The sequence below is a fragment of the Tamandua tetradactyla genome, chromosome 17, assembly GCF_023851605.1.
Source record: "Tamandua tetradactyla isolate mTamTet1 chromosome 17, mTamTet1.pri, whole genome shotgun sequence".
In the NCBI taxonomy this organism is placed as follows: domain Eukaryota; kingdom Metazoa; phylum Chordata; class Mammalia; order Pilosa; family Myrmecophagidae; genus Tamandua; species Tamandua tetradactyla.
In genome coordinates, this window is record NC_135343.1 from 43,996,910 (window position 1) to 44,022,168 (window position 25,259).

Genomic DNA, 25,259 nt, shown 5'->3' on the forward strand with positions numbered 1-25,259 from the left:
TCAGCTCTTTGTTACTTACTAATTCTGATCTTATGCAAGACACTGAAACCCTGTGGGCCTCAGTTTCCCCATGTATAAGCAGGGTGTGTTCTAAGGATGCAGTGGGGGAGGCAATGAGCTTGGTGTGGGGCTTATAATTCATTTATTTATTCACTTGAAAAATTATTGAGAGGCTTTTGTTTCCAAGCTCTGTGCTGGGGACCAGGGATATATTAATGAAGTAGAGTGACAAACTCCCTGCCCTCAAGAACTTAAGTCTAATGGTGGAGGCAGGTGAATGAGAAGTAAATAAACCAATGAAACCATTAACGACAGCAGTGAGTGCTTTGAAAGAAAGGAATAGAGAGGAGTAGAGAGCTCCTGCAGGGGCCACCATTCAGGGAAGACCTCTCTGAGAAGTTGAAGCAGATCTGAGACCCCAGGACACATCTGAGACACAGGAAAACCGTGGAACAGCCTAGAAGTGGCGAAGGGCGTGGAACATTCAGGAAAAAGAAAGGAGGTCAGGGTATTAGAATAAAGAGCAGAGAGGAAAGCGGTGGGAGCTGCAGATGGAGAGGGACACAGGATGGGGTGGGGTGGGGTGGGGGGCAGGAGCCGACAGGGCCAAGAGCTCTGGTTTTACTCCGAGAGCACGCTCCCTGCTCTAGCTGTCCTCGGAGTCAATGTCTACAGGGGTTTGCATTTCATACCTGAAGCTGTATTCGGGTACAAATATCTGCTTTGCAACAAAGTAAACCACAGAAATCATACCCAAGGAAGCTCATTTTAAGGTTGCTAAGTGTTTCTGTGCAGTTTAGTGACTCTCCAGGGCCTATGCCAGACCTAACACCGCGTACAGAACAATGAAAAGCTACTATGTGAGAGAGCTGGAGATAAGGGAAAGCGGCCCCAAAGTGGCCCCAGGTCTCTGTCAACAGGGAGCTGAGCTCCTTTGAGCATGTCTCGTCCCAGCCCTGCCAGCTTCTTCTGGTTAGGAACCAGCTGTGGAGAGGAGGCCCGGGCTGGCGAACAGGATGGGACAAAGTGGTAACCAGCTTGCAGTCTAAATGCTCAACGTACAGCCTCCACTGCCAAGAAGCTCAGCTCTATTAGCCTTACCAGAGAGCCCTTCTAAAGGGTCTCTATCCCAACCGTCCCGGCTGAGGAATTCTTCTGGCGTGTTTATTCACGCCAACAGTTTTTACCAAATTTACTTTCAACACAAATCTAGATTTTTATAAATGGAACTGCATTGATTTAGAGTGAGGTACACTTGCATTGCTCTGCCTTAAAAAGCATTAGACACAAGAGAAAAAGTAATGAAAAACACAGCTTATTCCAGCATTAACTCTTAGCTTTGTCAAGGGAAGAAAGCTGATGTGGTATTTTTATAACCAACTTCTGAGGTAATTTACAGCTTCCAGCCTGGTAGCATTCTAAGAGGTTGCTTGCAAATCGGTTGACTGGATCTCAGAATCCACAGGAAACGAAATCCCATCAAGAATGGGCGAGAGCAAGGGATCAACTCACAAAAGCTGGTCCTCCCTATAGCGCTCCTCACCGCTCAAATGTCGCGGCGGGACTGGTCACTCCCGCCCGCACCGCGATGGGACAGTGCACCGGGCACCGACCTCAGACGAGCCTGGAGTCCCTCAGCTGCTCAACCCATCCGAAAGCAGGGGAGGGGCCTCCCCTGGGGCCAGAGCACCTGCTGCCTCTCCTGGCAGGTGGAATGGGCGGCACTTGGGGAAAGGGCGGCAGGGGTCAGGGGCGTGAGGCTCAGAGCTCAGGTTAAAGGAACAGTGAGGGGAACAGGGACCAGGGAACGATTGTAATAAAAGCCCCAGGCTAAGAGTTTTGGAATAGGCTAGGGAAAAGAAAAAAGAGGCAGGAAAGGAGTTTTTACTCTCTCTTTCCTCCCCTTTATCACCAAAATAAGCGGAGGGGGAGGGAAGAGGAGGAGAGATGTGGCCCATTTCCTGGCGTAAAAGTAAGGGGGCGTGGAGAACGCCTTCCTTCCTCCCCTGGTTTGCGTGGGGGTGGGAGATGACGCGTGTAGGTAAGAGCCTACACAAATCCAGTTTCTAAAATCTTCACACCTGCCAGTATATGATAGAGAACAGCACTGGGTCAATTGGGCAGCTGCCAAATACTTTCACATTCGACGGTTCCATTTGGCAGATATGCAAACTGAGGCTCAGTCGGGATGAGAGGTAGGATTCCACCCAGAGCTTCTGACCTCTAGGTCCTCTGGTAGGATTCCACCAGAGCTGCATGCCCTGGTTCCATGCTAGACTCCCCTGAGAAGATTTAAAATACGCTGGTGCCTGGGTGCCACCCTCAGACCCGTGAATTGGAATCTCTGGGCTGAGGGCAGGGCATCATTGCTTCTTTTTCTAAACCTTTTTTATTGTGAAATATAACATATGTACAAAAAGTGATAAATTCCAAAGCACATTTTAACAAGTAGTTATGGAAAAAATTTCAAAGTATGGCATGGGTAACAGTTCCAACATTTCAGATACTGGAGACTAAAAAGAAATATCAATAGAATGATTCAGAAGTCATACTCATTTTACAACTCCTTCTCCTCTTTCAATCTTTCTCCCAGTCGTCAGGGGTACTCGGGCAGTGACCGGTCATTCTAACTTCTTCATGTTGAAAGGGGTGCGGCTTTATAGGGTAAGGGGGGTGCCATTGGTTGAGGCTCTTGAGTGACCGCCACCTCTGGGTTTCAGGGCTTATCAGGCCTAGGAGCCATCTGGAGGTTTTAGGTTACTGAAAAAGAAACTTAGTGAGCGAAACTTTTAGAAATACTGTTGGTTGGGGCTTGGCATACCGTGGCATCACTGGTTTTAAAAGCTCCCCAAGTATTTCTGACGTGCAGCCAAGGTTGAGAACCCCTGTCCTACACAGTGGCCCTCAAGCTTTAGTGGGAATACGAACCGCCCATGGAGGGAAAAATGTCGACTCCCAGTCCCCAGCGCAGTGACTTTCATTTAGCTTGTGCAGCAGAGATGACTCCTGCTTCTCGCTAGATGCCCTCGTCTGCTTTTGGGCAGGTGGCAGGCTCGGCTGTCCCCACCCCTCTCAAGTTAGGTGCAGCCCATGGCTTGCTTCAGCCAATGACATGTGAGCAGAAGCGACACCTGCCTGGGTGAAAGCATCCAACCACCGGTCCTAGACGGGAGACCCCACTTGCGAATACAGAGGTTCCACATGAACCAGCAGCTGCCCTGGAGTCACCCAGGGCCCACAGCGGACTATGAATAAGAATTAAACTTTTGTTGTGCTACGCCACTGAAACGGTGATTCCGCAGCATAACCTAACACCTGCTGAAGGAACCTGTTAGTCCGGAGTGAGGCCCGGACACCTTGGGTTTTACAAGCATTCTAGGTGCTTCTTGCACTAGTAGCCCCATGGCCCTCCTACTTGCAGAACCCCAGTGCTATGCTCGCTTACTGCACTTCATTTTTTTATAGAGAAATTAGTGAGCTATGGGGAGTTAGGATTCGTTCATTTGAATTTTATTGTGAACCTGTTGTGTCAAGCATTGAGCTAAGTGTGCACTGCATATGGGGAAAGCAAGAGTCCCTTGTCCTCAAGGAACTCACCACAAGAGAAGAGAGTGGGGGGCGGGGAACAAGTATTGCAATAACAAGGAGACGGAGCAGAAGAGGGACAAATTCATTCTGCCCAGAGGTGGCTAGGGAAGCTTTCTGAAGGAGGAGCTTTAAGGTTGAACAACATTCCTTAAGCAGAATATGTCACAGGGTCAGGGACGTGCGGAAGCACAGCCCGCAGCACGGCACTGGGACGAGGCCAAGCAGAGATGACCAAGGGGCCGGCATGTAGGGCGAGACCAAGGCTGGAGGGAAGGGCTGTGAGCAGAAATTAATGGACTGAGTCCAAGTGCTGCGTGGTCCAACAGACATAAACGCCAGCCATTATGTTATAAAGACATTTTTCTAAAAATGTGCTAAATCTTTAAAATCTGGTGTATTCTGTACCTTCCACACATCTCAATTTGGACTCGCCACATGTCAAGTGTTCAATAGCCAGATATGGCCACTTTACTGGACAGTACAGTTCGAGACAGTGCTACCAGGAGTTGCTAAGGACATACACTACTTAAAAATATCAATGCTGTCAAAGCCCTCTCTCCAGGGCATCAATCAGGGGTATATTCACTCACAAAGTTATATATTTTTTAACCTGTAGTATTAATGGCACAAACATACCTTTGGAGGATTCCTTTGGCTTAAATTAGCCAGTACTTTTTTCTTTTTTTTTTTTTTTTTTTAACTTTTTTATTGTATGGTACAACACATTAGCAAGGTAAAGAAATAAAAAAGCAATAGTTTTCAAAGCACTCTTCAACAAGTGGTTACAGGACAGATCCCAGAGTTTGTCATGGGTTATCATAAATCCCTCTCACATTTTTCCTTCTGCTGCCCCAGAATATAGGAGGCTAGAGGGCTTAAATATTTTTTTTATCATCACAATCAACTTTTTTTGTGTGTGTGTGAAAAATAATATATATACAAAAAAAGCAATGAATTTCAAAGTACAGCACCACAATTAGCTGTAGAACATACTTCAGAGTTTGACATGGGTTACAATTCCACAATTTTAGGTTTTTACTTCTAGCTGTGCTAAGATATTGGAGACTAAAAGAGGTATCAATTTAATGATTCAGCATTTATATTCATCTGTTAAATCCTATCTTCTCTGTATAATTCCACCATCACCTTTGATCTTTTCATCCCTCTATCTAGGGTTGTTTGGGCTATGGCCATTCTAACTTTTTCACATTGGAAGGGTCTGTCACTAATATGGGGTAGGGAGATGGAACTATCTGATGTTCTGGAGAGGCTGGGCTAGGTTTCAGGACTTATCCACACCAGGGACTGGGTTGTAGGTTTCTGGAAAGTTACTCTAGTGCCTGGAACCCTTGTGGAATCTTATAAATTGCCCCAGGTGTTCTTTAGAATTGGCTGGAATGGTCCTGGTTGGGGTTGGCAGGTTATGATAGGTAGCAAGGTCTACCTGAAGCTTGCATAAGAGCAACCTCCAGAGTAGCCTCTGGAGTCTATTTGAACTCTCTCTGCCACTGCTTTGGTCAGGATGAAATTGCTGATCCTACAGTGCCAGGGTGAGATTCATCCCTGGGAGTCATCTCCCATGTCACAGGGAGATTTTCACCCCTGGATGTCATGGCCCATGTAGGGGGGAGGGCAATGATTTCCCTCACAGAGTTTAGCCAGTACTACTTTTTTTTTTAGTACTACTTTTTTATAAGAGTGACTATTTGAATATTCCTGTCAAGCTGACACCCTTTACCAAGGTTGACAATTTTAGCTTGAACTACGGCCAGCAGGGGGCAAGGCCAGCTCAGCTGAGTGCCTGCCCAGAGCCCCCTGCACTCTCTCGAGCCAAAGGTACCTTCCCTCCTTCCGAAGGGGCCAGTGAAGGGCTGCAGGCACCCACGGTGAATGGAGGTGATGGGCGGCCTGGTCTATTCAGTGCATCGCAGAATCTTGGACAAATATTAATTTTAACATTGAGGCATGGTCTGAAAGTTGTCTCCTTAGGTGAGGGCACCTGGACGACTCAAGGGTCTCTAAACACATTTTCCAGGCTCCTGCCTTTGCTGAAGCTGCTTCCTGAGATGGGAAGGCCTTTCACGACGGTGGAGCACAGGTTAAAAGTTCGCTCCTCAGTGAGCCGTCTTGCACAGGACAGCCTGCCCCCAGCCCCTCCTGGCACTGTACTGCGTGCAACTCTGGTCTGTATGCTCCCCATTTAAAGGGTCTCAAGGCAGGAACTGTCCCCTTGTCCATCTCTGACCACCCCCTGTCCCCCATACCACACCCATACCACAGCACAGACCTCACACTCAATCATAGATTTTTTAAAAAGATAAAAGTAAACGTAAATTGGGCCAAAGATCCCTTCTATGTAATATACTCTTTCTCAAGGGCATCAGGGTTCCTTTCGTTTTTTTTTTTTAAACAAATGATTTCTTTCTATGTTGCCACCCAAATGGCTAAGAATTTAATCCCAATAGCTCTAGTTCCTCAATTAGGTATAACTCTCAGTTGAATGTCTAATTATTTTTCTGACTTTATACTGTTCTAACCCATATTCTCACTTACATTTGTGAAACATTAAAATCAAAAGGGAAATCAGGACTGAACATTCCCCATATAAATTGCTATAAATAGTCCCCATATGTGATCATCAGCCTCTCCCTGAACCCTTCAAGCAAAGTGGGGCTCAGAGCGTAACCCATTTGTATTTTATTTTAAACGATGGTGCAAACAAGTGCTTCCATGCAGCGAGTGAGGCCGTGCATTCCCTCTGCAAGCGACTGTGTGGTTTTCAGCTCTGTCTTAGGTGGCCTGTGCCGGGCAGTCTGCAGAGGGATGGAGCCGAGACCTTCCCCCTTCATCTTCCTTTTCTGCCCTCTGGTGCCTTGTCCCTTCCCTGGTCACCAGCCTTTCTGCAGGCATCCCCATTGCTTCTTATGTTCCTCTCAAATCACACTATTCAAAATGGAGCACAACATCCCACTTTGGGTGGGCCACTGTGGCTCAGCAGGCAGAATTCTCGTCTGCCATGCCAGAGACCCAGGTTCGATTCCCAGTGCCTGCCCATGCAAAAATAATAATCATAATAACAATAGTAGCCCACATCTCCAGGAACTGTCACTGAAAAGGTAACTGCGTTTCCTCTGCTTTGGGCTCTGTAATTCTAAAACAAAGCTTAATTTCTTGGCACGTACTGGAATAGCAGGTTCCACAGTACCACTTCCCAACAGGTAAAGGGGGATCCTTTCATCAGGTTTTCAAGGTCAAAGGGATGCTGCTTAACACCTCAGTTATGCCATTTACCTGTCACATCCTTCACGACTTTAAACTCTAATTATAGCCCTGCCATCAGCTGGCTTAGGCCCACTGGAATTTCAGACACCATTTCTTGCATGAATGTCATTGCTCTCTCACTCTATTTCTTCATAAATCTAGATGAAAAGATTTATATTGTAATATAACTGACACAGAACTCAGCCTGGCATTTTCTAAGTGCTTTAGACAAATCGTCTCATGAAATCCTCACAAGTGCCTACGAGGCAGGTTCAACTGTTATTGCCATTTTACAAATGGGGAAACCGAGGTACAGTGTGGTCAAGAAGCTCACTGGAAGTCATGGTACTCAAGGGTCACAAATGAGCTTTGAACTGAGGCCAGATAGCTCCAGACTCTGCTTTAACTCCTGTGCTGCTAAACGCTGATGATTTTTATCTTTAGGCACCTGCCCATCAAGTCAAATTTGCATAGATGAAAAAGGTATAATTCCCTCTCCTGCTAATGAGAATCTGAAAAAGTAAAACATAAGCTCTAAGAATAACTTGAGAGTTTCTAACTAGAAACCACCCCTACTGGATACATACCTAAGGCTGTTAGCAGACAGGAAACACTGCACCTAAAGGCAAAGAGCAGGACAGCTGTATCTCTATTCATGTGACTCAGTGACCACAGAGGTCTATAGGTTCAGTCCCCTGTGTCTCATGGACCTAGCAACACCGGCATCTTAGATAAACCGATGGGGAAATTCCTTCAGGAGACACCTGAGACCAGATCTATGCAGAAACATTTACAATATTACTAATCTACAACCCTCAGAACAAAGTTTACGGCACAGTCTCCCTCAGCTAGCTTCTGCTTCTTCTCCAGCCTCTCCCCGCTGCAAGCCTGTCCTTCAGCCCTCCACATCCTGGCACATGCTCTTCCCTCTGCCTGTCCGGGTGTTCCTTTTCCCCAAAGTCTGCCCGACTAACTTCTCCTCAGCCTTCAAAACCCAGCCCCAAAGTCACTTCTTCTGAGAAGCCTTCCCTGATGACACCCAAAGAACAAGTTTGGGTTCCCTCTTCCCACCCACAGCACCTTGCGCAGCCACCCACTGGCATGCAGGGCTCGTGAGTGTGGAATTATTTGTTAGTACTTTCCCAAGATGGTGAGATTTTCAAGGGCAGCATGTCTTCATTCCCCTGGCACTCAGCACATCACAGGAACTGAGAGCCTTTGTTGAATGGAAGAATAAATACATAAAGGAATCTTCCATAGTTTCATGCTGAGGAAGAACATGAAATCAGAGCTTATATATGTATATGCATGCACACGCCCACACAGGTCTGGGCACACGGGCATGCATATATATATACTTATATGCACACATAGACATGTACTTTGTTTTAAGACGTATGTCTTATTTTTAATGCAACAGAGGGTTAAGAATCCAAGAAAGGTGCTCCATCTGCTTTCAGGAATGGGGGAAAAAGAATCACAGAATTCTTTGATCAAGGTATTTGCAAATCTCCCCTCAAGTAATGTCTGTGGTCTGAATAAAACACGTGTGTGTCTGTTTTTAAGGCATCATGGTGCAGTACTGGAACTCTGCAGATGCGTTATCTGGGATTAAATCCAAGCTCTGCTCAACGTCCCAGCTATGTGACCCTGGGTAAGTTACTTCTCTGTGCCTCAGTTTCTTCAACTGTCAAATGGGTTATTAATAGTGCCATTTCTTAGGGTTGCTGTGGACATTAAATGAGGTTATATAGAACTGTTCCTGGTCCATAGTGAGAGCTCTGTGTTGTTGTTATTATTATGTAAATTCTATTGGGATCAATAAAATGCAAAATCATTTCAAAGAGTTACAACTGAGCTCTCACAGCAGCTTTTGCTGGCCATTAACTGGGTATACAACAAAAATCTGTGGGATTTCACACATTTGATGTTAAAATGGGTATTTATTTTGAACAAAAGGTTGATAAGTGCTGCCTTGGGGTTAAATCCTTGGGAAATTTCCCCAATGAAACTACACGCTGGTTATCCTTGCGTCAGCCAGGTGTGTACCTAGGTTTCTAAGGCCTTTCATTGTGCCAAGATGTGTTTAACAGGATATGGGGAGAAAACCTGCTGGAAATAGAATTTTCTAGAGGCTCCATGAGCTGTTACATGGTTCATGATTATACCCCTAGCTGTCAGGCATCAGAGTACCATTAAGATTTTTTTTTGAGGCAGATTTCATAGCAGGGGCTGACACCTTCCACTTTCAAGATCTCAAAAATACCTTCCTAGACCCACCACTCAAGGCAGGGAGAGATGTTCACCAGGTTTCAAGGCCCCCAAAGTCAGGATGATAAAAGGCCCAGAAAAAGGCATTCCTGAGCAGGCTGTCATGCAACAACTGGGAAGAATCACATTCTCCTTCTGAACCTCAGGATACACTGCACCAGCGTGCTGAGAGCAGAATTGAGAGCCTCCATTCTATTTCATTTTATCCATCCCATCCTGTCCCATCTTCCACCTCCGCCCCCTGTTTGGTGCCAGCATGTTTTGGTATTTGAGACGTATTTTTGTCAAAGCAACCTGGTGAGAACACAGCTAGATGTGTGAAGTCACCTTCGATTACACATTCTGGTAAGGAAGTTGGGCCATCACTTTCAAGACAGGAAACTGAGAGAGATGCTAAGTGAACCTATGAATCAAACAGTTACTGAGTCTGCTCAGGTGGACGGCCGGGCCTAGGTGGATCAAACAATTAAAGGCCTCTTCGCTGACAGATAACCAGATGCTCCTGGCTGTTCCTCCAACTCAGAAGCTGGAGATCTGGGCGAGGACACCCAGGGAACAAAGCTGACGCCTTCCCGGAAAGCCACTAGTTCACATTTCATCACCATAGGGCTGATGAGAAAGGGATACCTCAAGGTGATGGCCCAAGTTCTGAGGTTTTTGACTTCTCTTTACCAAGCTCCTGGGTAAATGCTGGACAGTCAGTCTTAGAACACAGACAGTTCAGCTAACCCTGAAACTACCACTGTCCAGCTGAGAAGAAGCAGGAGCTCCAGGGCTATTGCCTTCAGGCTAAAGCATCTCAGCCCACAAGGCAGGGGCCACATCCAAAGTGGGCACCACTCCTTCTCATTGAGCATTAGCAATATTTGGTTGGGGCTGAAAAACCGGATTCCTGGACCACACCCCCAGAGACTCTGCTTGCACACTAAGGATGACTCTTATGCACACTAAGGCATGAGAACCTCTGCCTCAGGACTTAACTCCAGGTGATAAAAAGCACCATAAAGATACAGTTCTTGCTTCATCATCCACGCATCACCGACAATAACAGGACTACAGCAGCAGCTAACAGAGTACCTACCACGTGCGATACCTCCCAGCTACCTCACATATGTTCATTTCTTATTCCTCAAAAACAACCCTAGAAGTAGGTAGTATTATAGTTCCCATTTTACAGATAAGGAAACCAAGGCACAGAGAGATTAAGTCACTCATCCAAGGTCACACAGCTTATCAGTGGCAGAAGTGGGATTTGAACTCTGTCTATTTTCAGATTTCACCATCAGGAGACTGGCCCTAGAGCCAGGAGTCTAGAAAGGCCCAGATTCTCTGTTGAACCTAGGGGCATCAGGTTCTCAGAATTTCTGCAAGTTCCATCAGGTCAATGATGAAGAGTTTGGATGCGCATCCCCAAGACTGAAGTCAACTGGCAATGAGGCTCTGGGAAGGCCCAGGGCACAGGGGAGTGAGATCCAGGTGCCAGGTGGCAGGGAACAGGGCAGCGCTCCCCACGGTGGCAGGAAGCAGGGGTCCCCCTGTTACAGAAAGAGCAGCTCTGCCTGAGCCTGAGGGACAGCTGCAATCACCAAAGAAAGGCTGAGCCTTTCAGATTCAACCATGCTTGCTTGGCCACTGCATCTTCTTGCATATTAAAATGCAGTCTTTTTTTCTGATCATAGTATTAAGACATGTTCACGGTAGACACTGTGGATAAACAGGAAATTTTCCCATATTCCCATTAACCAGAGATTAATACTATATGTCTGTCTTGTGTGTTTGCATCTGTATGCAGATAGTCTATAAAAACTGGGCATTATATCATTCAATATTATATACTACTTTCCCTATTTATACATCATATGCAATTTAAATGTTGTTTTCATCAGCATGCCTATCTACCTGTTCCATAACTATTCTCCTCTTGATAACATTTAAGTTGGCTCCTTTTCACTATAATGAAATATCTGATTAGTTTTTTAGAATAGATCCCTAAGAGTGCAATTGATTTTAAAGAACAATTTTAAAGTTCTTTGTGCCTAACGCTAACTTATTTCCCAGAAACATTATTAGCAATATACGCAGCTATCTCACCTTACTCATGCTAGCGCTCTGTATTGCCATTCTCAAAAATGCCAATTTGACAGATTAAATAAATAGACAATCATTTCATTTGCGTTTGAATGTTCAGCACTATAAGTATTTGGTATCTTTCACGGTTTTATTTTTCTCCTGTGTTTGTTCTTCTGTGACTTGCTCATATTCCTTGGCTAGTTTTCCTTTGGAATATTACTGTTTTTCTCATTGGCTTTTAAGGACATATGTGGGGAGGGGTGTGTGTGTGTGTGTGTGTGTGTGTGTGTGTGTGCGTGAGGGCATGCACGTGTGTGTTTTTAGCTACATAACTGACATCTTTACAACATTTGGACTTCCCATCCTTAAATATGTTTTATCTCCATTTGGTCACATATTTTTGAATCTCTTTGCAATGATTAATAATATTTATTCTCATCATTTTTGGTTAGGACCATTTCCAGGTAATTTAATATTTGGGGTTGCTATGTTCATTGTGACATTTTCCACACACTGTCTAACTAGTTATTAATTGCTAGTTAACAGAAAAGCTATTGATGCCTGCCTGTTCATCCAGACATCTTGTTTCTTATTAATGACAATCATCCATGATTAATTGCTTCTAATTTTTTTTCAATTGACAGCTTGTATTTGCTGGGTATGGAATAATTTGTAAGTGATGATAGAGTCTGTCTATCTATCTGCTCTTTGCCTGGTGCATGGAAGAATTTCTAAAGCATGAGAGCTGACAATCTTATTGTCTTCCTGATTTTAATAGAATCTTCATTTGTAGTTCACATCAAGAATGATTTTGGCTGCTGACTTAAGATAAATTTCCTTTTTTGTGTGTTTTAAAATAAATCCTTCCATTCATTACTAAGTTTCTCAAGTTTGCTTTTGCTGTGGTTGTTGCAACCAGGAATGGTGGTTGTATTTCATACAACCCTTTTAGAACTTATTAAGATGATTCTGCAGTTTCTCTTATTTGATCTATTAGTGAAATACATGTTTTTCCCTAATATTAAACCATCTTTGTATTACAGAAATAGTCATCCTTGATGACAGTGAATTGCTTTTTTTTGAAGCACATTGATAAAGTCTAAGCAAACCAATTTTACTTAGTATCATTACATCTTTGATATTTCTAGTATCTTTACATGGATCTTTATTAATTATATTTTTTCGAGTTCTTTCCTGCTATTGGGTTCATTAATATTCTGCCACCATAGATCTCACAAGGAGCACACTGTTGTTGAATGGTCGGTGAGCAAATGTACCCTAAGAAAGGTTGAATCCTTTTTTCCACCCTTAGCATGTTCAAAAACAGAGATAAAAATGTATACATCCCCTCCTGGCATTTAGCCTTCTATTGCCTCACCAAACGTAAAAAAGTCAGATCCAAACAGGGCCTGCCTGAGGTCAGATACCAATCACGAATGGGGGCAAACTAAACCTGAAGAGCCACTCGTACACTTAATAAAGGCGCAAGGAGAAGAGGTGGTCTCAGGGCCCGTCCCTGTCCCTTTAAATACACAGAAGCTTATCAGCAAACACACATTTTCAGAAACATGCAGGGTCAGTCAAAATATGACCATATGCTTTATAGCTCATATAAATACAGATGATGTGATGTGAGCTTGGCAAAATAAAGCAAAGATTCCATCAGGGTCTCTTGATAACGTATTCATTTCTCCCTTTATAGAGGTAAAATAGCACAGAAAAATTTTATACTGAGCATCAAAAGAATAAATCACTCATGAATTTCCTCCCCTCCCTAATTTGGCACATTCCTTCTTTCTGGCAGTTGGTTTTCTTTTGTATTATAACCTTTAGTATCGGATGGGAAAATGTGGGCAAGTGGTAACAATGATAGGTGGTGGAACAACTGAAGGAACCCAACCTGGGAGGCGAACTCTCACGGACACTGCGGGAAGAGGACTCCTGCCCTTCTCATAACATTTACCCGCCACGTGGTTAATGCAGAGTCATCTGGCCACCGTGGCCTTGATGCAGCTTCTTCTGAACTCTCTGGTTTCTCAAATCTACCACACATGCCATTCTTGGGGCTTATGCAGTGCTCTTTTCGCTTCTGCATGAATTTATTTCCCCTTAAATATCCTCACCTCCTTTAGGTATTTACTCAGGATCATTTTTCTCAGATGGGCTTTCCCTGTCCCTTACACAAAACAGAACACCTACCTTGCATCAATCTCGATTCCTTTATCCTGCTTTATTTTTCTTATAGCCCTCAGTACTACTGGCATTATATTTGTGTGTATGTGTGTGTGTGCAATTATATGATATTATGCCTGTCTTTCCCAGGGAAGAATAAGGTCTTTAAAGGGAGAGCCATTGTCTGTTTTCATCAGGGCAAAATCCCCTCGTACCTAGAAGGAGGTCCCTGGCATATAGTAGGTGCTCAGTAAATATTTGTTGATTGAATGAATGACTCAGTGAATCAATCTGGGTTAGATGCTGATCTTTGCTTCCTCAGATTATAATGAGGGACTCCATCCTGCACAAGCCTAAACTGCTTTAGGCTTGGGTTTGAATTGGTATTGGGTTTATCTGCATTGTAACATGAAGATAAATAACGACCAAGGGCCGAGATCCTTGCAGGTGCCATGGCTTGCACACCCCTTGGGGCCTGGCTGCTCAGCACGTTCTTGGATTCTCTGACTCCTGAGTCCTTATAAACAACCCCCTTGTACCTGAGCTGATGTCTAATCTGGTTCTGTTCTTGCAACCAAATATGCTAACTACACAGATGATGCCGCAGCCCAGAAGAGAGACTAATCAGACAGAAAACCGCTGCAGCACCATGGGCCAAAGTGAGCAGGATGCAATTTAACAAGGAGAATACGAACCATACTTTGGCACTCTCATTAAAAATGGGAAGTCTGACTGGCAGAAGTAGCTGTCTTCCTCAAAGAAATCCATTATAGTAGATCACAGATTTGTCTATGTCTGTGATTTAACTTTGAAATCTCAAAATCATCAGCCTGGCCCTAAGCCCTTTCCTGACAGGACTCATGTTTCATTCTCACGTGGGGTGCCCAGGGGGCCCAGCACAGTGATCTGTATGAGGAAGCACTTGACAAATATGTGCTAAATAAATGTTGAAAACTGAAAAGTGGGAGGCCAGCAAGGCTAGATTTTTAAAACTCCACAAGTTTGCCATTTACCTTGCTTTCTTCCATAGATGGTAGATGCTCTCTTTTCTCTCTCTCTCTCTCTCTCTTTTGTTATTCATTAATTAAAAAAAAATTTAACAACAAACAAAAACATTAACATATTATCATTCTGTTCTACATATATAATCAGTAATTCACAATATCACACAGTTGCATATTCATCATCAAGATCATTTCTTAGAACATTTGCAACAATTTAGAAAAGGAAATAAAAAGACAACAGAATAAGAAATAAAATGAAAACAGAAAAAAAAGATTACACACACCATACCCCTTACCCTCCCTTTCACTGATCAGTAGCATTTCAAACTAAATTTATTTTAACATTTGTTCCCCCTATTATTTATTTTTATTCCATATGTTCTACTCATCTGTTGACAAGGTAGATAAAAGGAACATCAGACACAAGGTTTTCACAACCACACAGTCACATTGTGAAAGCTATATCATTGTTCAATCATCATCAAGAAACATGGCTACTGGAACACAGCTCCACATTTTCAGGCAGTTCCCTCCAGCCTCTCCATTACATCTTGAATAACAAGGTGATATCTACTTAATGCGTAAGAATAACCTCCAGGATAACCTCTCTTCTGTGTTTGGAATCTCTCAGCCATTGACACTTTGTCTCATTTCACTCTTCCCCCTTTTGGTCAAGAAGGTTTTCTCAATCCCTTGATGCTGGGTCTCAGCTCATTCTAGAGTTTTTCTCAATCCCTTTATGCTGAATCTCAGCTCATTCTAGGATTTCTGTCCCACGTTGCCAGGAAGGTCCACATTCCTGGGAGTCATGTCCCATGTAGACAGGGGGAGGGTGATGAGTTTGCTTGCTGTGTTGGCTGAAGAGAGAGGCCACATTTGAGCAACAAAAGAGGCTCTCTTGGGGGTGACTCTTAGGCCTAAATTTTAAGTAGGTTGACCTATCCTCTGTGGGGTTAAGTTTCAAATGAACAAACCCCAAGACTGGGGGCTCAGTCTATAACTTTGGTTGTCCACACTGCTTGTAAGAATATCAAGAATTCAAGTTGGGGAAGTTGAATTTCTCCTCATTCTCACGGGTAGATGCTCTCTTAACTAACATCGACTTACACCATACCCCTGATTTTCCCAATCCCGCTCTCTCCATTCCTTTGCTAAAATATCCAGACTGATGCCCTCAGCATGCAAAAACTCAGTTAGCTGCCTACTGTGGTTTCCTAGCCCATTTCTATTCTTACCAGTGAGGCTGTATGTTTACAGAGGTCATTTGTGTTCATTCCCAAACTCGTTTATGTCTGTTGTGCTCACTGCTGTATTTACGTAATTTAATTACATATTACACAGATGAAATATCTGTGTTAGAGGAAAGAGCTGTTGTTTCTATTATAAGTTGAACGTTTTGGAAAGATTTGGTAAAGATGAATAGATTAAAAATTGCTATTAAATTAGGGGTGGACAACTATAAAAGACAAAGCAAATGGGTGAGTGGGTGGGGAATGTACTGGTCTAGAAAGATTTTACAGCACTTACTCTGTAAGCGTCTCAATTCTTACACTAAAGAAATCAAATCTGGAAATTATAGACTATGTGCTATTGAGTACAGTTCATGCAAGTAAGCTGAAGCAAAATGAAAATGCCAAATATGAATCCATCAATAGTTAAAAGAAAAGTATCATGAAGTGATAACTGCCCTTCCTTCATGTAATATACTCATAAATTCTCTATTCTAAGTCATTCAATTTCATCTTAAAAAAATGTTGCCTCACTGCCCCCCCCCCCCCACGTGGGACATGACTCCCAGGGGTGTGGACCTCCCTGGCAGCGTGGGACAGAAATCCTAGAATGAACTGAAACTCAGCATCAAAGGATTGAGAAAACCTTGACCAAAGGGGAGAAGAGAGAAATGAGGCAAAATAAAGTGTCAGTGGCTGAGAGTTGCAAATAGAGTTGAGAGGTTAGCCTGAAGGTTATTCTTACGCATTAAATAGGTATCACCTTTTTAGTTAAGGTATAATGGAGAGGCTGGAGGGAAGTGCCTGAAAATGTGGAGCTGTGTTCCAGTAGCCATGTTTCTTTAAGATATAAATGATATAGCTTTCGCAAAGTGACTGTGATTTTGAAAACCTTCTTCTGATGCTCCTTTTATCTACAGTACAGACAGATGAGTTAAAAATATGGATTAAAAATAAATAATGGGGGAACAAATGTTAAAATAAATTGGGTAGAGGGAAATACTGGTGGTCAATGAGAGGGAGGGGTAAAGGGTATGGTATGTATGAGTTTTTTCTTTTTTCTTTTTATTTCTAATTCTGGAGTAATGTAAATGTTCTGAGAAATGATCATGGTGGTGAATATACAACTACGTGATGATATTGTGAGCCACTGATTGCACACCAAGTATGGAAGGTTCATACATTAAGAATGTTTGTACTGTATGTTGATTGATTTTATTAAGAAAAATTAAAAAAAATGTTGATCATACAAAAGGACAGATGTTGTATGATTTCACTAATATGAACTAACTAGAATATGTAAACGCATAGTCATTAAATGAAGAACACTGGTTACCTAGATAGAGAAAAGCTAGAAAAGGGGGAGTGGGTACTTAATTTTTAACTCGGTTGAACTTAGATGTTTAGAAATTTGATAGAGGTGAGGATAGTTCATTATTGGAATTATACGTAACAGTGCTGTACCGTAGGTGAATTTGGTTGGAAGGGGTCATTTAGAGTCATGTGTGTCACAATTAACACTGCAAATATAAATAAGTTCTTTCATGAACTAGAACAAATGTATGACACCTATACAAAGAGTTAATAATAGAGTGGTATATGGGGAAAAGTACCTATTACAAGCTTGGACTACAGTTAACAATTAATACACCTTAATATTCTTCATTAACAGTAATAGGTACATCACCCCAGTACTAGAGGTCAATAATGGCGGGCAGGGGGGGTGGCAATAAGAGTTACGGGGTGTCTTGGGTTTCCTTTTTTTATGTCTGCTATTTTTCTTTTTGGAGCAATGAAAATGGTCCAAAATTGAGTGTAACGATTGCACGACTAGGTGATGATACCGTGAGACACTGACTGAATACTTGGATGGCATGTATTTAATACATCTGCAGTTTAAAAAAAAGTGTTGGTTGTGACCCACAAAGTGATTTTGTGACTCACCGGTTTGAAAAGACACTGGTTTAAGCTCACTTATTCATTTTACTAATGTGGGAGCTGAAGTTCAGAGAGATGTGTGAGATATATTAAGGTTGCACAGCCAATGAATCACAATAATAACCCTTGTGACCTCTCTACCATCCTGAGCAGCCTTCCCTCAACAAACAACTGACCAGCACAATCTCCTTTGTAAATAGTAGAAGGTGAAAATGAGCTATCAGATGACAAGGACTGGAAAGAATCCTTCATTCTCTTCTGATACCTCCTGGCACTCTGAGCACTGTCTAAAGCAACAAGTGCCAGCATATAGAGGGGTATGTGGTTTTATCCCCAAACTACGACATGCCAATCTGTTGTGCTATATGCACATATTTGGAACAGGTGAACCATGCACTTGGGTAGGACACGTGAGCCTTCTAATTTTAGAATGACTTCAGCTCCACGTGGGAAAACTCCAGACAATGGAACAGGGAAGGAGTTTGCAGTTCTGAAAAGCTTTTGTTAGGCGAGATGAGCAATAAACAGATCCCTTGCTGGCCGGCCAGCCCATGTTCTACCCGTTTTCCAAACCAAGTAAAGCCTTTAAAGACTTTTCTCTACAATCTGATTTGCCCTCCTCACTCTGGGCATCCCCAGTCCAAACTCGTCTCAACATATTGAAGTCCGATGACCCTGCTGAGATCTGACCGTCACCCCAAGCCAGCTGCTAAGGATGACATGCCCCGTGAATACCAACACTGTGAACTCTGCTTTTTCCTGTCATCACTTCTGAAAAGTCTTTCAAACCCTGGATTAAAGCAAGCCCTCCAGTACGCTCTGATTCCAGGTAGGTGTCATTACACACAGGCTGACGAAGGAGACGTCTAGAGGTTTAAGGAGCCACCCTGAGCAACAGATCTGGTGCGGCTGACAGCAGAGGGAAGCTGGGAACCCAGCCAGGCGCTTACCACACCCCCAGGTCATTACAGTGGGCAGCCTGGGAACCATGCAACATTTCTGAGGGTTAAGCAAGCAGTCACCCAACAACTTCTTAATCAGGGTGTATTCTGTCCCTTTTAAGGGGCATTAAAAGGTACCTTTTGAAGATGGGTCATAACTCCTTCTTTGGGAGATGTTCCATCTGTGACAGATGTTCTAAGCAGTTGGTGTCGCCACCCTCACCCTGCCTCCAGCTAATGTTTCTCTGCATGCTTTACAAATCGACAACCAACCAGATAAAAATGTTCCACCCTAATCCTCAGACTATTGATTTTCCACCCATAGCAATTATTTTCTAAGTCATACTCTAAGCAGTCGGCCAAGGGTACCTTGCATTATGTGGCTCGTGTTATGGGCTCCCATTTGTTTTGTCACCTGTGTGGTGGGCTCTTCGAGGGCAAGGACAGAGAAGAGAAGGTCAGCTGCTTTGTACAGCCCCAGAACTAGAATAGTATAATCTCGATGTAAAATATCATCTAATTCCAAGAAACTTAGATCCATGGCAGCCAACCGATCACTGCAATATTTCCTAAAAGTCCAAAGGAAGCCTTACAATCCAGCAGTTTCCATCAACCCATCAGATGGGGCATGTGGGCCACTCCTGACTCGAGTCCAACAGATGAGGAAAACAGGAACCAGAATAAACAACTTGTTCAGGGATGGGGCAGAATTGAGACCTGCTGGGCCCAACACCCGGGGTCCTGACCTCCAGGCCAAGAAGACACCAATGAAACGTCCACGGGAGAGGCCAGGGGCAATCGGCAAGCAAGACGAACATGGAAAAATAATTTTTTCCAAAATGTATGAGAAAGCCCCGAGGGATCAGCCTTCATGGGTCCTTCAAGCTCCCACACGGCCCTGACTGGTACACAGAGTCTACGATTTTCACCAGGGCTCGTCCCGAGTCTTCCTACACCCTGCTCCAGGGCCCTTTCTTCATTCAGGCATGTATCAAAACCTCCTATATCCGTCCTTGTTTCCCACCCCGCTAACTCTTACACTGGAGAAACCTGCATATTTACCCCATGATAATTATTACAAAGTCCTTGTAGTCTCTGTCCTCAAACTACTCATCTCCACACCTGAATGGATAGTCCTGGCATTTAGTAAACGGGCCCAACAACATCCAGAGCATAAGGGAGGGGGAAGGAGTCAGACATGAGCCTTATTATGTAACTGAGCACGTTTTACAGAAACACTGTTCACCTGAAAGGAGACGTAAGCAGAAAGCAAAATATGAAAACATGAAAGTAAATGTAAATTAAAAGGAAGTGCCACCAAATGGAACACAGCATTCTCCACCCTCCATATCCGAGCTAAGAAAAAGGGCCTACTTACTTTTGTTGGTATGGTAATGGGTCTATGGTCATGCTTTTGAAAGTCCTCATCTGTTAGAGGGACCTAATGAAGTGTTCACGAGGTAAATGGGCTTTGCTTTAAAAGAGCCCAGCACAGGAAAAAAAAAAATAAAATGGAAGGGGGACTTGATGAAAGGAAAATGGCAGATTGTTGGTAACTGTTCAAGCTGGATGATGGGTGTATGGGGATGGATTTCATTATTACTTTTTGCCTATGTGTGAACATTTCTCTAATAAAAAATAAGAACAGTTTTACTTATTAAATTAGCCAAGAGTTACGCACACTCACAGACACTCCAGGGCTGGTACAGTGAATGAGGCTGGCGGGGGGTGGTCCCCAGGTTGGGTAGCATCACCACTGAATTACGGCCATGCTAGGGGGAGAGCAGACGGGGGTGGGGTTGGGGGTGAGGGGAGTGTGGCCAAGGCCTACCAGGGCCTGAGGTAGGCGTCTTCAAGGAGACAGGAAGGTCACCCTCCAGGAAGAGAAAGTTAGGCAGATGCCCGATTCAGTCGTGAAGCCCTAGACCTGGGAGAGGTAACAGCACGTACCACCTGGACTCCTCTCCTAGCCCAGCCCTCTCTGGACTTGAGCCGGGGTCTGGTGGAGCAGGGCCGGCAGTAAGTGGAAATGAAGAGTTATTTCATTAAACTCTAAGGCACAGGGTGCAAGCTCCATAGCTCAGCAACCCATCAAACAGCAACACGGAGGCCTGATGCCAGGCCGGCTCCCTTCTGCACGGACCCCAACCAACTTTGGGTTCTCGAGGTCCCCTGGACATGAAGTCGTAGAACTGCCCCTGGTCCCATCCACCCCGCCGGGGGCTGCAGTGTGGCCCTCAGCCAGTTATTGGGTGACACACGATAGAGCGGGGCGTCAACTGGGGCGTCAACTGTTTTCTGAGCATATGACATGATGAAGGAGAATACATCTCATAGATGTGTGGATGGCAGAGACAACCTCACAGAAGGCAGACGGCACAGAGGCTGGTCACCACTGTCACATGGATAGCCACTTTCTGGATAAAGGAAGCAGGTCTGCTCATGTCTGACCAGAAGTGTCAGGAAACCCCGCAGGCCTATGTAAGAGCCCCGTCCCAGGCCCCGGAGGGAGGAGGCTCGGGCAAGGCGTTCTCCAGGCTCTTCTCACCTGTGTGAGCAGGTGGAAACTGGGAAGAGGGAGCAAAATAACCAGAGGACCCTTCTCTTTGGATGGCAGCACTGGCACTTGCTATCATTGTAACCTGTCACCTGAAAGTGACTCATAGAGAGCCTTGCCCTTTATCTGCCTGGTCTTACAGTGGGGGGTGGGCGGTAGAAGAGGTGGAAGGAGCTGTGGGGGTGGGGGGGGCTGGAAGCCAGGGAAGGAGGCCTGGGACAGAGGCCTCCATCCTACCCATCTGGCCAAACCTCAAGGCCTTTATGTCTCAGCTCCACCCGGTTTGGCCTAAGAGGGTACAGGAAGGGCAAGGAAAACACAGGAATTATCTCACAGTATGCAGATGCCTGGCACAAAAGTGACAATTATCAGAACAGGAGGTAACCCCAAAGTGGCCCTGTGTCCAGTTTTCTCCAACAACGAGCTATGTAAGAACGCTGCTGGGGTGCCAGGACTTTCTAGAGTGGGGGCAGGTCCGCAGACATCTATCTGCGGGGGGGGGCTGCAAGGGCCCTTGCGTCCCTGGAAGGGGTCAGGGCAATTTCAAGAACAGCACGGTGCTGCCACCAGGCTATCCTCCCTTTCTCCCCAGGCATTCACATTTAAGTTCTTTGCAGTGTGGAAAGTAATTAAAAAGCTAGTGAACTCCTTTCTGGAAACTCTGGCAGAGTTTCCTGCCCCCAGCTCCAACCAAGCATATCATCAAGGAAGAGAGGCATCTTTGGTGTGTGTTATCACGGGCCACCAAAGTGCATCGGTGATGACAGCACCACGGGGAGGGGCGGGGCTGCAGAAGCAGCGCTACCAGGGGGAGTGGCAGCATCAGCTCCAATGCGTTTGGAGAGAATGGTCTGGAACAGGAAAAGAGCAAAAATACCAGGGACACTCTGTGGATGGTTAGAGAATTTGAGTACATAAGAGACATGCCCTGGGACTTCCCTAAAATAACTAGGGGGACGTACAAAGGGGTTACTGTGACAACAGATGACGGCAAAATTCAGGAAAACATACCCAGTGTTGACAAGGGAATAGAGAAACTGGCAATGCTGGAGTAAAAATCAGCACAAATCCTTTGGAAAGTGATTTTGCAGTTCATACCATGGGTCATAAATATATTTATTCCTGCTTCTGGAGATATATCCTGGGGGAAAGAAGCCAGAACAAGGAAATGCTTCTAGGCATGAAGATGTAGCCTCATAACTTAAAAACTAGAGGCAATATAAATACCCATTGGGAATGCCTAATTCAATTACACATGTCCACTCAAAAGGAACATCATGACATTTTAAAAGGATACATTTCAAGACTTTCCAGCAACACGGAAAAAATACACAACCCTCAAACTCGAGCAAGCAAAAGTCAAATCGTTTTCTCACCATGACTAATTGCATAAAAATATTAATAACACTCATGGACAGAGACTAAGGGTATCGCACAAATGTGAAGGCAGTTGCCTCACACAGCACTAAGTATCTGAGTGGTTTGCCTCCTGCATTTCCCCAACTTTGCAAAATGTCAAGAGAGATCTTTACAATGAAAACAGGAAAACATTACTATAAATATCAAAACATAAACCAGAATATAAGCAAAGATCACGAGGCAGGAACTGGGGTTCCTCTTTGTGGATTCTTACGAGAGTTAGGAAAGGGCAGGCAGCTCAACCGTCCCGTTTCCCAGCACACTTGCCCACTCAAACTGCTGGAGCAGCAGGTGGCAGCTGGGGGACACTGAGCCGCTGAGGGAGTGAGGAACAGCCCCCAGCAGGGCCACAGTTCAGGCATTTTCAGTGAGCCCTTCCTCCAACCTTGCGATGAGAAGGTCAGAAGTGTGGGAACAACCAGGGGCCTGGGGACAAATCAGGGGTTAGGAGGACAAACCAGGGGCTCAGTGAGCAGGAACCCAGAGAGGAAGTTTTTCAAGGCCAGATCTCACTCTCCACTAACGAGCCAGGGCTGCTTGTCTTCCCACACTCCACATCCACAAACACGCCAGGGAGAAGCAGGACTCACCACTCAGGGCGGATGTGCTGTTCTCCAGGGCCTGGCACACAGCTAGCAAAATACCTGCGAGACAAGGAGAGATAAAAGGTGAGGGTCTACTCAGCAAAGGACCTTCTCAGAGGAGTCAAGGGTAGGACCTTTGAAAGGCAAAGACCTGGTAACTTTACAAAGTAGTCAACAGGCAGGACCAGAGACGTAATGAGCAGAGCCCCGTATAAAATGAAAATGCAGGGCCCCTTGTATAAAAAGTGGGAGAAGGGTGCCATTTAAAGAGACTAAAATAGAAAGCTTTTTCCTTTCTTCTGTGGCCTCGTTCTTGATCAGTCGTGCCGTGTTTTATTTGCTATTTAATGACGTCGCTCTCCTTTGGGCAGGTGGAGTCCGGGGGTGAGTGCAGACCCTTGTGGGCATGTGAGACCCGTGGGCTGCAGGTTTCCCCTTCAATCAGCGGCTGGATAGACCTGCCATGCCCCTGCTGTGGGTGAGGAAGCCTAGCAAGCTGGCTTACCCAGGGTACACAAGCAACCTCCAGGGTATAACCTCCGTGCCTGGATGTACCAAGTACCTGGATCAGGGGCAGGGGAGAAGCTCCCCGTTACCTGGCTGCCCCCCCGAACTTGGTGGGGAGCTGCCAGCCCAGGACCGAGACAGCGGCCACCACACCCTGCCCTGAGATGCTGTGGCACGGCACTCACCCAGCCCTCACCCACTGTGTCCAAGTCCCCACTGGAGACCAAATACAGCAGGAACGAAAACCCACCCAGGGGAGGCAGGTCCAGATGGGCTGAGGCCCCAAGCCCCCGGTGCGTGCTCCACTGCTGCCTTGGACCTCACTTACAAAGCACAAATTTGAAACTCTTGTAAGCACAAACTTACAAAGCTCAAACAAGGAAGAATTTCAAGACTGTTTGCAAAGCATTGGCCCCAAACTCAGAGTCCAGGAGATGGGCCCTGCCAACAGATGACCTTCTGTGTCCTCACATTATGTAACAGAGGTTTCCAGAAACAGTGCAACAAAATTCCAATGAAGAAGGAAACTCTAATGAGCTAAGCAATCAACAAGGACTAAATTCAAATGGCTTCCTATAGCTAAAATGCAAGAAGCTATCATGTTGGCCATGCAAAGAGGCTGGGCCACCCAGAGGGCAATCGGGAGAAACAAAGTCTGTTCTGGGGCTCCTTGGACCTCACCCAGGACCCACGCCACCCCCCATGATGCAGGCTGAGGGTTCCTTTCCTCTTTGGACTCAGTGCAGACAAGTTCCAACTCTTGGGGGAGAAAGAAATTTGGAATGGATAGAGCAGTTAGGCTCACAACTTTCCTTTAGCCCTTGGAAATGAGCACCATCACTAAAGCTTCAGACTGCTTTTATTAGAGGCAGGCACGGACCTCCCAAATACTCCTACAGTCCTCAGCCAGACATTTGGGGTGGGGGTACAGAGAGGTGAGAGAAAATTCATAAAATCACATACGACTTCCCTGGGTGATTCTTTCTTGCTGCCCAGCAGATTCTCAGGATACCCAGGTTACGTGATTTTGCTCTTAGGGTTCCCTGGAAAAGCCTAAAAGGCTATATTTGTACTCTACACACCAAGAGTTTAAAGTGAGGCATTCCTGCCCCAGGGGAGGAAAAGTCTTAGTGGTTCCATACTGTAGGCTGGGAACAGGCAAGTTCTGACTTCGCTGACACTACCAGCAACCACTCTGGGTCAAAGTCAGCTGGTGACCTGTGAGAGCATCAGAGGTCGACACAGGAGATACTTTGCCTACCTCTCAGGAGGGAGTGCAACCATCCCTGAACAAACGGATTTTCTCCACACCCCTCTCCTGCCCCAAATCCCATCAGCCCGGGCAAGTGCAATCAGCATGGCTCCTGGGCCCCATGTCTGCTTAGGCAAACCCAAGACAAACAACAAATCCTGCACAGCTGCCACCAAAGCCACAGCACAGACATAAGCGGACTCTCCATGGGGGCACGGTGACAGGCCCCCCTTTCCAGGCCTGAGGGAGTCTGGCTTTCCCCCAGGCTCAGATCCTCGCCTATAAGCCCTCCGCTACCAAAGGCACAGAGGTATTTCAGGAATCAGAGTTTGCAAAACCACCAGGTTCCACAGATGAAAGGTGGTGGGGCTTTATTCAGACCTTGAGCAATATGAGAATAGTCCCTTTCTATGCGCCCCCCCCCCCCCCAGGGAAAAGCCCCCGGCTTCACCCTGCAACCATTACT

General features: G+C 45.2%; 1 protein-coding gene across 4 annotated transcripts in view; it reads right to left on the minus strand.

The window, feature by feature from the left end:
- TGFA (transforming growth factor alpha) overlaps positions 1 to 25,259 on the minus strand; it is a 101,479-nt gene that overhangs the window by 46,716 nt on the left and 29,504 nt on the right. For all 4 annotated transcript variants that reach the window (XM_077134495.1, XM_077134494.1, XM_077134497.1 and 1 more), the window contains exon 2: positions 23,041 to 23,094. In XM_077134495.1, coding sequence (XP_076990610.1) covers positions 23,041 to 23,094 — 54 coding nt within the window. The remainder of the gene's footprint in view (positions 1 to 23,040; positions 23,095 to 25,259) is intronic.